At 57.6% G+C, this 13664-nt stretch overlaps 1 protein-coding gene across 1 annotated transcript; it reads left to right on the top strand.

The window, feature by feature from the left end:
- The first annotated feature begins 2484 nt into the window (after positions 1–2484).
- On the top strand, positions 2485–13583 carry ALOX12B (arachidonate 12-lipoxygenase, 12R type). Its single transcript, XM_063112266.1, has 15 exons — positions 2485–2631; positions 3617–3821; positions 6225–6306; positions 6442–6534; positions 6643–6765; positions 7051–7154; positions 7454–7626; positions 7829–7972; positions 9020–9223; positions 9445–9531; positions 9862–10031; positions 10448–10569; positions 12485–12585; positions 12984–13154; positions 13375–13583. Exons 1-15 carry the CDS (start codon positions 2485–2487, stop codon positions 13552–13554), a joined length of 2106 nt encoding a protein of 701 aa, XP_062968336.1. The 3' UTR covers positions 13555–13583.
- The last annotated feature ends 81 nt before the right edge of the window (positions 13584–13664 follow it).

Genomic DNA, 13664 nt, shown 5'->3' with positions numbered 1-13664 from the left:
CCCAAAGAGCTTTTTCCTGGCCACTCTGTGTCTAACATTTGCTTCCTATACTTTATATTATCCCTCCCTGCTTTATTTTTTCTCTTCAGCATTAATCACTATTTACCATACTGTTTAATTTATTTGGTTGCTAGGTAATACTGTCAGTTTCCTTCACTGGAATGTAAGCGCCGTGAGAGCAGGGCTTTGCTTTGGCTACACTGTACTCTCAGGGCCTGACACAGGGCTGGGTGCACAGTAGGGGCTCAGTTAGTGTCTGCTGATGAATGAATGAAAGGCACACAGTCCCGACAGAAGACAGCAAAGGGGAACATGATGGGGGACAAAGCCAAAGAGGCAGGTCATGGGGTCATGTGGAGGGACAATGTCATTGTCCCTAAGGCAAGGAGAAGCCACTGCCAGGCTTGATTGGGGGTCAGGGTGGGGTCTAGGGGGTGATGTGAGCAGATTTGGGTCTTGAGAAGATCATTTTAACCCCTAACTCCAACCATATCCCTATCCCTAAACTAAACCTGAACTGCAGTCTCATCCCCTTTCCTCATCCGATCCCAAACCTACTGCACCTTCTCTCCATCTCAGAATCCCAACCCCCTTTAACCCTAACTTGGCCCAGGCACTGTGTGACCTTCCCTCAATAGTGACAGAAGGGTGCCACCAGGGAGGAAACTGGGGCTGACGCTTCCTGGTTGGCAGGAGCTGCCCCTGGCAGGCGGAAGGGAAGAGGGCAGGTTCAGAAAAAGGGGACAGGAATGTGACTCTTCACTCTCTCTGGGTTCCAAACGTCATCTGCAGAGAGTATAACTCCGACCCTCTCTGGTCATTGCTCCTCATCTTAATCCTGTCACCTCCTTCCTGTCCCAAAGCCTGACCCATCCCAGCCCTTATTGCGCTGACTTCTGTGATCCTGTCAGAAACTAGTCCCCGATCCCACCCCCTCCCACCCCAGGTTTATTTTCTTCAGAGCCCTTAATATCCAAAATACAGTGAATAAATTATTGTTTACTGTTTCTTGTCCTTCTCTTCCAGCTATTCAGCAAGCACCGTGTATGTTTCATTTCTTCTTTCTATCTACGGTGCCTAGAACAGTGCCTGAGACACTGTGCATCATGCTTAGTAATCATCTGCCGAAGGAAAGAAGGAAGGGAGGCAGGCAGGGAAGGAATGACCCAGTTCCCAACAAGCCCAGTCCCACTGGCGCCCGGCCCTGATTCCAGCCCTTCTTCCTGGCCTCATACTTTTTCTTTTTCTTTTTTTTTTTTTCCAGGTGAGGGTGTGTACTTTATTAAATTGAAGGAAAACAAAGATACAATAAAATGCATAAAGTGCCCTATAAACCTCCCAGATCAAGATATAGAACATTTCCTGCTGTGACATGGCTCCCCCACTGCAGAGGTGCTCACTAGTCTGACTCGAATAAAGAGTTGCTGAGTTTGCTGGTTCTGGAAGTTCCTATCAATGGAATAATAGAGCATGTCCTCTCTAATGTCTTGCTTCTTTCATCAATATCATCTTTCGGAAATTCATCCACACTGCTGTTCATTTTCTTGTTATTTGTTTTATTCCTGGGTAGCATTCTATGTTCTGATTATGCCACAAATTATTTATCCATTCCTTAGCTTAATTCTCATGCCCCAAGTTTCACTCCGACTGTCTCCTAAGTCTGTATTCAACCCCAGTCCCTCCTCAGCTGATCCTGGCCCTGCAGGAAGCAACAGACACCCCTTCTCCTGTGCCTGATCGTCTCTCCCTGTAGAGTCTCTAGGGCCTCTCTGTGCCCATTTGAGCCATAGCTTCAGCACCCACCACCCTTCCGGTCATGGACTCTGGGTCCTGGGGCAGAAGGATGGGCCGGCCTTTTCACAGCAGCCACTGCCTGCCCCATTTCCCAAAGAGGAATGGCCAGGCAGCAGGCCAGCTGGACAGCAGGTTAGTGCCGCTACCCCCAGCCATTGGGGCCCCAGACCAACGCAGGTCACCCACTGCCCACGGTCCTGCTTAGCAGGGGTGCCCAGCACTGCAGACAATAGGGGCAGGCAGGAGGAAGGAGCTTATTAGACTGATAAAGATCTGGGGCCTCGCCCAGCCCCCTCCCCCACTTCCCCAGGGCCCTGGCTCAGGCTGGACTGGCTCCCCCACCCTAAAGGCTCCTTCATCCAGGCATCTTCTACCCGCCCTCTCAGAGGCAGGCCCAGTGCCCTGCCTGCTGCTCCTCCCTGCCACCAGCTCCCAGAGGGCCTGGAGACCAGACGCCGGCTCACCCGCCACCAGCTTGGCCCCACCCCGACCTGCCCGGCTCGTGTCCCGGCCCACTGAGGGCAGCAGCTCCTCCAGGCTCCGGGCGGCTGGCGGGCCCAGTCGTCCTGCCCCATCCCTCCACCTCGGAGGCTGGCCATATCCACCACTCTCCTGCCTGCCTTGGGCCCCCACGTGGCCCCTGCACAGTGTCCGGGATTAAGGCCCCTTCTTGCCTCCTGAGGAGCAGCCATGGCCACCTACAAAGTCAGGGTGGCCACAGGCACTGACCTCTTTTCGGGAACAACAGACTCCATCTCGCTGACCATCGTGGGGACCCAAGGAGAGAGCCAGAAGCAGCTGCTGAACCACTTTGGGAGAGATTTTGCAACCGGGGCAGTGAGTGGGGGCACGGGTAGCTGGGGGAGGGCAGGGAGGAAGCCAGGCCAGACGGGGGTCGGGGTTCTGTGGGCGAGCTCTCAACGTGTGCGCTCCATGGGTGGCCTGATGCTGACCCCGGAGCTGGCTCCCAGCTCTGTCCTGGGCCCTGGTCTCTAGGCCATCCTTCCTTATCTGTCCCCTTATCCTTTTCAGCCTCCCTCGTCTCTCCCTTCTCTCTCATCACTCATCCCACATCCCTCCCATCTCAACCTCTCCTGCCCCCTTCACCTCTCCTTTCCATCGCCTCTGTCCCCCTCTCCCTCATCCCTGTCTCTCCTAGTCTTACTCACTCTTCCTAAGTTAAGTTGCAACATAACTGACTTAAATTTGCATTGGATTGTCTGTGACTTGAAATGGCATCAGACCAGCCTGGCCAGTGGGGATCTGCCTGCCCCGTGATGGAAAGCATCCTCTGTGGGCCCTCAGCCCTCAGACCTGATTTTGTGTCTGGCCCAGTCACTGCTGCTATGTGACCTTAATAGGTCACTCTATGTATGTGGCCATTTCTGAATGTCCACATCTTCCTTGATAAATGGGCTGGCTGGACCATCTCTACCCACTCTAAGACTGTAGGAGGCTTAGGAGGCCCTGGGCCCCACTTCAACTCCTTTGTACACGAGCCCCTGGGGGTCTGCATGATTCCTGCAGCCTCAGATGACTGGTGAAGGGTGTGGGAGAGGACAGGACCTCAGGAGCTGGATGGAGAGAGGGAGGGGCTGGGGTCCCATCCAGCCCTGGGTAGATCCATCAGGGGACAGCCAAGTTGGAGGGGTCAGAGGGGAGCCCGAGGATCAGATCGGTATCCTGCCTTTCTATCCATCTCAGTCCAGGGAGGTGAGCATCGCCCAGCATGAGCAGGGCCTGGGTGAGGGGCCAGACCAGTGGGAGGCCTGAGGGGCCAAGGCTGGGTCCTGCCTGCTCAGCGGCCCTGTGTCCCGCCCAGGTGGATGAGTATACTGTCCAGTGCCAGCAGGACCTGGGGGAGCTCATCATCATCCGCCTGCACAAAGAGCGCTACTCCTTCTTCCCCAAGAGCCCCTGGTACTGCAGCTACGTGCAGATCTGTGCCCCCAGCGGCCGCACCTACCACTTCCCCGCCTACCAGTGGATGGATGGCTATGAGACCCTGGCGCTCCGGGAGGCGACAGGTGAGCCTTCGCCATGCCGTCCCATGCTGTGAGGTCCCTCACTCCAGCCTGGTGGCCCCAGCACAGCCACCCCCAGGCTCCCATCCAGCCAGCCAGGCGCCGGCCCCACCAGGGCCACTTCCTGGGCTCCCCGCCTCTCACACTCATCACCCTCAGTCCTGCTGCAGCCTGGGCGCAGCGCGGGGCTGCTCGCTGGAGGAAGGGAGACGTGTGAGGCACAGGCACTGCCCTGAGCACCCCAGAGTCTGGCCGCAGACAACACTCCCAGAGCATCTCCCCCTCACTCCCACAGTCCTCCCTCCACACCCACAGGCCAGCGGCCGCTCTAAAAAGACCCCTTGTTACCCTAAGTTCAGGCCTCAGTACTCTCATAGGAGGCCTGATTTATCAGGCCCAGTAGCATGTCCTGCTGCTCCCAAAAGACTCCCTGTTTGTTCAGGAGGATGTGGCCACTACAACAGCACACCTGTTACTCTAGTAGGATGCCCCATTGTTCCCAGGTACCTTGTTTTTCCACTAAGAAGTCCTGTTAGTTCAACAGATCTCCATGGCACTCTGGTCTTGTATATTATCACGATGCCCTGGTTTCCTAATTAAGTGCTTTGTAGAATGAGGGGGTGTTCTGTTGCTCCAAAGGACTCTCTATGACCCCAACAGGACAGCCTATTTCTCTAACAGGACTCATTGGTACTCCAAAAGGCCCCCCCCTTAATCCAGTAAGGATCCATCCACGCCAGTAGGAGGTCCTATTGTTCAGGACCAGCTGTCGGGCTTTCTCTGAGGTGCTGGCCAAGGCTGCTCAGCTGTTCGCCCAGTGGCTTGGTTGCTCCCATGGGAAAGGGACAGCACCCATGCACCCACCCCTGCCAGAGCCCTTTGTCTGGTGGGTTTGAATCAGCTTCCTAATAATATGTAGCCATTACATGGGGACTGGAGCCCTGAATGTTACCCCCTGGCCCCGCCACCTGAGCTTCTGTGGAGGTGGATGGGAGGGCAGGGCAGAGCTGAGGGTGCCTGGGGGCCTGGAGCTCCATCCTGCCTGTGGCTGACTACCCCTCTTCCATTTCTTGGTTCCCTGTACTAGAATCTTTCCCTGTGAGGGGGAACAGGACGAGCTGGGGAGAAGAGAAGCAGGGGGCAGAGGGGGCAGGCCTAGGGGTGGGTGGGATGCTGAGGGGAGGGTCTCAATGGGGACACAGAGCATCTTCCCACAGTGATAGGTGAGTGGCATGGAAGCAGGGGATGGGCAGGGTGATGCTGGGTAGCTGGGCAGGAATGGGGCTGGGTGGGGTGGCTGCCACGTAACACCAGGGCAGGGAGACTTGAGTCACCTAGACTCAAGGGCCCTAGAAAGGGTAAGGCTTCTGCCCTGGGGATAAAACCAAGCTGGGTCTCTGGGATGCACAACTCCAAGGGCACTGTTCACCCAGAGGACAATATGAGCTGAGGCAGATGCAGGAGAGGGTGACACGATGGGGACCGTGTAAGGGAAATATGAGGGAAAGCAGTGGTGCTGCAGCGGCAGGCATGGGGACTGCAGCCAGGGATCTCAGCTGCACCACATCCTAGCTGGACATCTGGGCACATTGCCCAATTCTTCTAAGCCTCGGTGCCCTCATCTGTCAAATGGAGCTCACAGCAGAACCTACTTCACAGGGTCAATGTGAGAATGCAATGGGATAACATCTCAAAGGAGCTTAAGAAAGGCTTTGCACTGTCGGTGCTTGTCACCTGGTGGTGGATCGGTGGTCAAGAGCGGCCTGCCCCGGGTCAGATCCCAGCTTTCTCCCCGTGCAATATTGACTGTTTTCTGCTTGTAAAATGATCATGAAAGTAGTTGGGGCCAGAGGTGTCTTAAAATTCAGACTTTATTTAGAACTCTGCACATATGTTTATGTACATATGTGTACGTATAAAATATATGTATATATACGTATATCTTCATCTCTCTCTCCTATATATGTGTATATATATTTTGGAATTATGAGAAAGGTTTGTGGGCCTGTAATAATGGTCATCCGCCTTGTAAGGTTGTTCCCGTGTGGCTTAAACTATGAATATAAGTAAAGCATTTAGAAAGTGACTGGTGCCTAGCAAGTGTTAAATAGCTGTCAGTTATTAACATTTCAGTGGGTTAGAAGAGAGACGCGAAACAGAAGATCCCAGCTCGAGGGGTAGAGAGTCAGGGAGGAGGGTGGGTCCCGGGTCCTTTTGTCTGAGATTTGGGGAGGGGATGCATCTCCCTCTCCCAGGGTGGGCCTTCCCCATCCTTGGCCACAGGTCCCCGAGAGCCAACCTGAGGGACTGAAGCTGAACTCCTGCTCCCTAAAGTGGGCAGGCGTGGGCAGGGGCAGACAGGGGAGGGGGTCCAGCCCTTGAGCCTGCTCCTTGGTCTCCCTACAGGAAAGACAGCAGCGGATGACACGCTCCCCATCCTTCTGCAGCACAGACAAGAGGAGATCAGAGCCAAGCAGGACTTCTACCAGTGAGGGGGAGGACGGCAGGGTCCGGGGGGCCTGCAGGGGCCACGGGAAGTCGGGGAGCCAGTGATGGCTCTGGGCCTCTGTGCCCTGCAGGGTGCACATAAATCAGGGCTCACCTTCTTGGCTTCTTTTTGCAGCTGGAGGGTCTTTGTTCCTGGCCTCCCCAACTACGTGAACATTCCCAGTTACCACCCTCCTGTCCGGCGGCACCGCAACCCCAATCGGCCTGAGTAAGGACCCAAGGCTGTGCTGGGTGCCTCCCATGGCTGACACCTGGGCTCCCTCTGCATCCCCCGGGCTCTGGGTGCCAGGCCCCAGCCCCGCACTTCTCCCCACAGGTGGAACGGCTACATTCCAGGATTCCCGATTCTCATCAACATTAAGGCCACCAGGTTCCTGAACTCGAATCTCCGCTTCTCCTTCCTCAAGACAGCCTCCTTTTTCTTACGCCTGGCCCCCATGTGAGTGTGTGTGAGGGAGGGTTCCTGCGAAGACTGTCCCTCTCCCCGTCTCGTGACTGCCTCCAAGACAGCACCCCGGGGGTGGGAATGGCCGGGCAGAGGGAGCTGGAAGGACAGATCTAGAGAACCAGAGACCTGGAGAGCCAAAGACCTTGACGCGTGGGACCCAGAGACGTTGAGACTCAGAGATTCTGAGACCCACGTGGGCTGGGACAGCCCTGCCACTGTCCCGGCCGGCACTTGGTAGCTCCTCGGACAGCTCTGCCCTCGAACCCCATCTCCCAGGTCGCTGGCACTCAAAGTGCGCGGACTGCTGGACTGCAAGCAGCCGTGGAAGAGACTGAAGGACATTAAGAAGATTTTCCCTGCCACCAAGACTATCATCTCCGGTATGGGGTGGGGCGTCCCAAATCGAACGCGGGGAGCCAGGCGGTGCCTGGGTGCGAGGGGCAGGCCCCCAGGTCCGGGCAGGGGGTGCGAGCCTGCGGGGGGTCGCGAGTCAGGCGGGCGCGCCCTCTGGCGGCTGCCTGGGAACGTTACCTGGGCCCCTCCGGCAGTTGCAGGTGGGGCTGGGGACTTTATTTTCCTCCCCGAGTCCTCTCGGTGCCCACTGTCTTCTTCTGCCCATGCCTCTGAGTACCTGAGGGGGACCGGGTAGCGTGTGACGCCCCCACGCCGTGCCCCCTAGAGTACGTGGCTGAGCACTGGGCAGAGGACAGCTTCTTTGGGTACCAGTACCTCAATGGCATCAACCCAGGCTTGTTCCGCCGCTGCACGCGGATCCCAGACAAGTTCCCCGTCACGGACGACATGGTGTCCCCATTCCTGGGTGAGGGAACGTGCCTGCAGGCAGAGCTGGAGGTGAGGCCCAGTCCAGCGGAGACCCCTGCCAGCCCCCGTCTCCCTCATGGGCATCCCGGTCTCTGTCACCTGCATGAGTCCCACCCACGCCCGCACTCCCACTTCCCCATCTCTGCCAACCACTGCTCCTGGGGGCCAAGGCATGGGTCACAGGTGCCCTGTGTTGGTGCCTATCTGCCCGCCCACCGCCGCTCCCCCCCAGAAGGGGAACATTTACCTGGCAGACTACCGCATCTTGGAAGGCATCCCCACCATCGAGCTCAACGGCCGGAAGCAGCACCACTGTGCCCCCCTCTGCCTGCTGCACTTCAGCCCCGAGGGCAACATGATGCCCATCGCCATCCAGGTGCCTGGGGTGCAGGCCGGCCTGCTGCGTGAGTGTGTTGCCAGTGCGGGAACATCTGTGTGTGTGTATGCACCTGTGCGAGTGCGTGTGCCTGTGTACATACTTGTATCCCCTGTGTGCATCTGTGTGTGTGCATCTATGTGTAAGCACGTGTGTCCATGTGAGTGTGCGTGCTTGTGTGTAGCCTTTATGTATGTCCCCGTGTGTGCATGAACACCTGTGTTTGTGGATGTCCCTATCTATGTGTGTGGCCTGTGGTGAGCCTGGGGTGAGTAGCTGTGCATCCCTACATGTACACATATGTGTGTGCCTGTGCGCCCATGCATGCATGTGGGTCTCTGTGGAGCCCTTGTGTGTAAGCCCCTGTGTGTAGAATGTGCATGCTGTGTGTATGTGCACAGAGGTGACCAGATGGGGATGTGCCTGGTGGCTCAAGCTGGTTTATTTCACTTGAAAAACCCAACTCTGTTGTGGGCCAGGCCTCTGTTGGAAATACTGAACTAATCAGACAGCTGCTGTCTTGGCAGTCTGGTCTGGCAGGAGGGGAACTGATGTTTCCTTCTCAGAAGTCCCCACAAGGGTCACGTGCGAATTAGAAAAACGCACTTCTCTGGGGGGAATTGGCCAAGTCCTGATGCTCCTGGCTTGTGAGTGGAACAGTGTAGGCTGGATTTCAGTGACCCCCACCCCCAGGGGCTGGCACCCTTGTGCAGTGCACAACCCGAACACCTGAATGTGGCAGCCATGGGGTTGAGGTAAGGAAGGCTTCTCAGAGGAGGCAGCTTGTGAGCTGGTTCTTGAAGGATGCATGGGAGCTGCCAGGTGGAGACAGGGACAGGAGGAAGGTACTGTGCACAGAGGGAAGAGCGAGAGTGAGTTTGCGGGGCAGGGGTTGGCCCTGGTGTGCTCAGTGGACCAGAGGGACTGGAGTGCAGGAGGTGGCGTTTTTACCTCCTCAGAATCCCTTCTGCCTCTTTCTTGCAGTGGGGGCCCTTATGTATGGGGGTCTCTGCCCTCACCTAACCCTCCCTCTTTCCCTACCCCCAGCTCAGCCAGACCCCTGGGCCTAACTGCCCCATCTTCCTGCCCAGCGATTCAGAGTGGGACTGGCTGCTGGCCAAGACCTGGGTGCGCTATGCTGAGTTCTACTGCCACGAGGCTATCGCCCACCTGTTGGCATCTCACCTCATCGCTGAGGCCTTCTGCCTGGCCATGCTGAGGCAGCTACCCATGTGTCACCCCCTCTACAAGGTATGGCTTGGGGTGAGGGGACCTCTATGAAGCATCACTGCCCTTCCTGGCACACTTAGCAGTCAGAGGGATTCCTGTCAGCCCAGGGGAGGCAGCTGGAGGGGGATTTGGGGAGGGGACTTCCCAAAGTGAGGAGGTCAGATGTTATAGAATGGGGGGTGCTGAGGCCCTTTGGGGGAACTTCGGCCCTCTCTCATCATCCTCCTTGCTTTCTCTCACAGCTCCTTATCCCCCATACCCGATACACGGTCCAGATCAATAGCATCGGGCGGGCCCTCCTCCTCAATGAAGGGGGGCTCTCTGCCAGGGTAAGACTTCTGCCCCCAGCTCCTACAAGACATTGGCTTTCCTCTGGCCTTTGCAGTTAGACTAAAGGCAGGACTTCTCACTTGTCTTTGGATCATAAGGGGGCATTGAGGGAGGGGACTGGTTAAGTGGGTGCTAAGTCTAGAAAGGAGCAGAGGCAGGGGATGGGGGTGCTGGCATGGAGTGCCAGAGGTCCTGGAGGTGGGGGAGGCTGGCTCTGGGGTTAGAGGTGCACTCGCTAGACTCCTGGAGGACCTGAGGCAGGTGTGATTCTGAGAGAAGGCCTTGCAGGGATGCCCATCCAGCTCCAGGGGCTGTCTCCTCCCTAACAGAGCATGTCCCTGGGCCTGGAGGGCTTTGCTGAAGTGATGGTGAGGGCTCTGTCGGAGATCACCTATGAAAGCCTCTACCTCCCCAATGACTTCGTGGAGCGTGGGGTCCAGGATCTGCCTGGCTATTATTACCGTGATGATAGCTTGGCAGTGTGGGATGCACTGGAGAGGTGAGGTCAGGACAGCAGTGGGTGGCACTCAAGGCGGACACCCCAGGCTTTTGAAGGGGGTGTGGGGAGTTTTTAAGGACGTGAGCTTGGGTCTGGTGTCATTCAGGGGCTTGGCTCTGGGGACGATCCCGGGGTCTGTGTGTATATCACACACCTGCTCCCTAAGCCCGGGTGCCCTGCCTTGCTTTGGCCCCCTGCCCACGTCTGCTGGCCAGACCCCGTCTGGGCTCTGAGCTGCCTGTGGACCTCACCTGACCCTTATTAGGGAGAGCTCTTTGTATCTCCTGACCTTGCCCACCCACAAGCCTGTGGCAGCTCTGGGGCCAGCCAAGGCCAGCACATCCTGGGGGAGGTTAGAGCAGCACAGTTGAGGCAGGGGAGGGAGGATCCAAACTGAGGCCCTCTCCCCTGGTCAGGTATGTGACAGAGATCATCACCTATTATTACCCGAGTGACACAGCTGTGGAGGGTGACCCGGAATTGCAGTCCTGGGTGCAGGAGATATTCAAGGAGTGCCTCCTAGGGCGCGAAAGCTCAGGTATGGGCCTGGGCACCAGGGCACCCTTGGGGACCTGGGGCAGAGGGGTCGCCTCCAGGCAGGCCCACAAGGGCCCTCCTGGGCTGGATGGGAACATATTTCATTGCGGGCTACAGGAGGCCAAATCGTTGCCCTAAGAACTTGGCAGGGTCCTTCCCTGGCCCCTGGGGCAGGGGCATCTTAGAGAGGTTGGGGAGGAAAACATGGCCGGTCATTGGCCCCTGTCTGAGCTTAGGGGCTGTCATCTCTTCAGAGGTCTGGAGGGGTCCCAGTCCCCCACCCCAGAAACAAACTGTGGGCTGAAAAATGGGGTGTAAGCTCCAACAGGAAAGGGCAGAGTGTGCTGGAGGTTGGGGCCCGAGGGGAGCTGGCATTCTCCGGGAGAGGGCGGGGGAGCATCCTGAGGTCATGCCACTTGGGTCTACACTCAACGAATATTTAGTGAGCATCTACGATGTGACACTGTGCTGGCTATTGAGAAGGCAAAAGGGAATGAGACTGATGAAGGCGCCTGCCCTCAAGGAGTTCACAATCTGGGGTCAGGGGTGTTTCACTCGAGTAAGCGGGCAGTTACACTACAGCAGGACTGGTGCCGTTTGGAGGGAAGCCCAGGGAGGGAGCGGTAGGAGCCCAGGGAAGGCATCTAACCCAGCCTGGGGAGGGGTGGTGGGTAGAAGGTGGGGATGGGGAGAGGCAAGCTGAGATCTAACTGGGATTTCACTTCTTGGCTAACACCTAGCTAAGATCTGCAGATGGGGTAGTTAGCCGGGAGATGAGAGAGGACTGAGGGGGTGCTGGAGAGTTCTGAGCAGAGCAGCGTATGGAAAGGCTGGAAAGCCAGAGAGCGTAGTGAGTTCTGGGATCCAGTTCCGTGTAGCTGGAGCTTAGGGAGGGAGGTGGGCAGGCTCCCAATGACTAAGGCTGAAGCCATGAGCAGGGGCTTCACAGTCTGGTTAAGGAGTTTGAAATGACCGTGAACTCCACAGGGAATCATTGAGGGGCTTGTGAGATCAGATTTGTATGTTAGAATATTAGGCTGCACCCATGATCAGGAGAGTCTGAGAAGTTGTTATGGTGTCCAAGAGGGTGGTGACAGGGACCTGACTTAGGGTGAGGGCTGCTGGGGACATAGAGAATGCCAGAGCTCGTTGGGAGCTAGAAATGACAGGACTTGGTGATTGATTTGGGTTTGGTGGTGAGGGTGGGGTGGGGGCAGGGTGGGGCCAAGGGTGATTTCCAGGTTTCAGGCTTTTGCAACTAAGTGGGTGGCGTGCATCATTCCTTGAGCTGAAAGCCCAGAAGGAGGAGCGGTTTGGGAGGAAGGTGACGGGTCTGGTTTGAATGTGTTGGGCTTTTGGAACCCGGGGTCACCATGGCAACCAGGGCTGCCTGCTCACGTGGGACAACAGGAAATAGAGGCAAGCAGCTTGCTAGGGAGGGCTCGGTAGGGACGAGGTGTGAGAGCCAGTCTACTGGGAAACCCATTCGGAGTGAGCCCAGAGTCTTGGAGGTGGTGAGGGGACCAAGGGGGAGCCACGCTGAGTCGGGGCAGGAAAGCCAGGACTCTTTCTAAAGGAGGGAAGCCTCCCTGCCTCCCCTCCTCTCCCCCCCACAGGCCTGGGACCAGAGAAGCCCTCCTAGGGGAATTGGAAGATCTGAGATCTGAGGGCTCCACCAGAAGTAGCCCCAGAGGACATCTGGCCAGTGCCTGCCAAGCCCCCCCCCCAGTCTTGTGGTCTGGATTGGGGGAGAAGGGGTTGTGGCCGCAGGAGGGTCAAGCAGGCAGGATGAGAGCGTGGATGCGGCGGCTTGGAGTGTTGGCAGGACAGGGAAAGCCAGGCTTGGTGGCGCCCTCTGCCGGGCAGCCGGGACTGGGGCAGGACTGACACTGCCTGGGCTTTCCCCTGCCCCGTAGGCTTCCCCACGTGCTTGCGAACGGTGCCTGAGCTCATCCGATATGTCACCATTGTCATCTACACCTGCTCTGCCAGGCACGCAGCTGTCAACACAGGCCAGGTACCTGTGTTCACCAGTCCCAGGCCTCCTAAGCTTAGTCCCAGCCCAACTTCAAACCCAACCTCAGCGGTAATCCCTAGTTCAGCCCCAACTTGTCTCAGCCAGAGCCCCAGCTTCAACCCCAGTCTCCACCGAAAGCCTAGTCCCAGCCTCCCAGCCTCAGCCCCCAACTCAGACCCTACCCCAACTTCAGCCCCAGCCTCAGCCCCAGTTCCAGTCTTCACCTCAAGGCAGCCCCAAAGCCAGCCCCAGCCCTGGCCTAACCCAAGGCAGCCCAGCCTCAGCCCACTGAGGCAGGAATCCAAGTCAATGATGGGGGAGAGGGTGGTCAGAGCCTGGTGGCAGGGCACTCCTGCGGTGCTCTCTGGCCCAGAGCCCGTCCTCTACCCCACCTCCAGCTGGAATACACCTCCTGGATGCCCAACTTTCCATCATCCATGCGAAACCCACCAATGCAGGCCAAAGGGCTGACCACCCCGGAGACCTTCATGGACACGCTGCCGGATGTGAGGACCACGTGCATTGTGCTGTTGGTGCTCTGGACGCTCAGCCGGGAGCCTGACGACAGGGTGAGGGGTGGGGATGGGGTTGGGGGACTCTGGGCATAGGCGGGGGGTTGGGAGCTGGAGGATGCACAAGGATAGTTGCGGGGGGTGGTGTCAAGGGCAGAGAGCAGGGAGTGAGAAGCTGCTGAAGGGACAGGGTGGAGGGCCAGGGCCTCGGGCAGGCCCGGACGGCAGGGGTGGGGGCTGCGGGCTCCACCCCAGCAGCCCGGTTCTGCGCCCGCAGCGGCCCCTGGGCCACTTCCCGGACATCCACTTCGTGGAGGAGGCCCCGCGGAGGAGCATGGAGGCCTTCCGCCAGCGCCTGGCGCAGATCTCGCACGACATCCGCCAGCGCAACAAGTGCCTCCCGGTCCCCTACTACTACCTGGACCCGGTGCTGATCGAGAACAGCGTTTCCATCTAGGGCGCACTTCCCGCCTCTCCTACCCCGGCCCTGCACCCTCCTGTTTTCCAAAAAAAAAAAAAAAAAAAAAAAACACTTAAAAAAAATAAATAAAATAAAAAATAAAGCAA

This window comes from Cynocephalus volans, chromosome 10, assembly GCF_027409185.1.
Source record: "Cynocephalus volans isolate mCynVol1 chromosome 10, mCynVol1.pri, whole genome shotgun sequence".
Lineage (NCBI taxonomy): Eukaryota > Metazoa > Chordata > Mammalia > Dermoptera > Cynocephalidae > Cynocephalus > Cynocephalus volans.
This window is presented reverse-complemented; position numbering and strand designations above follow the sequence as displayed.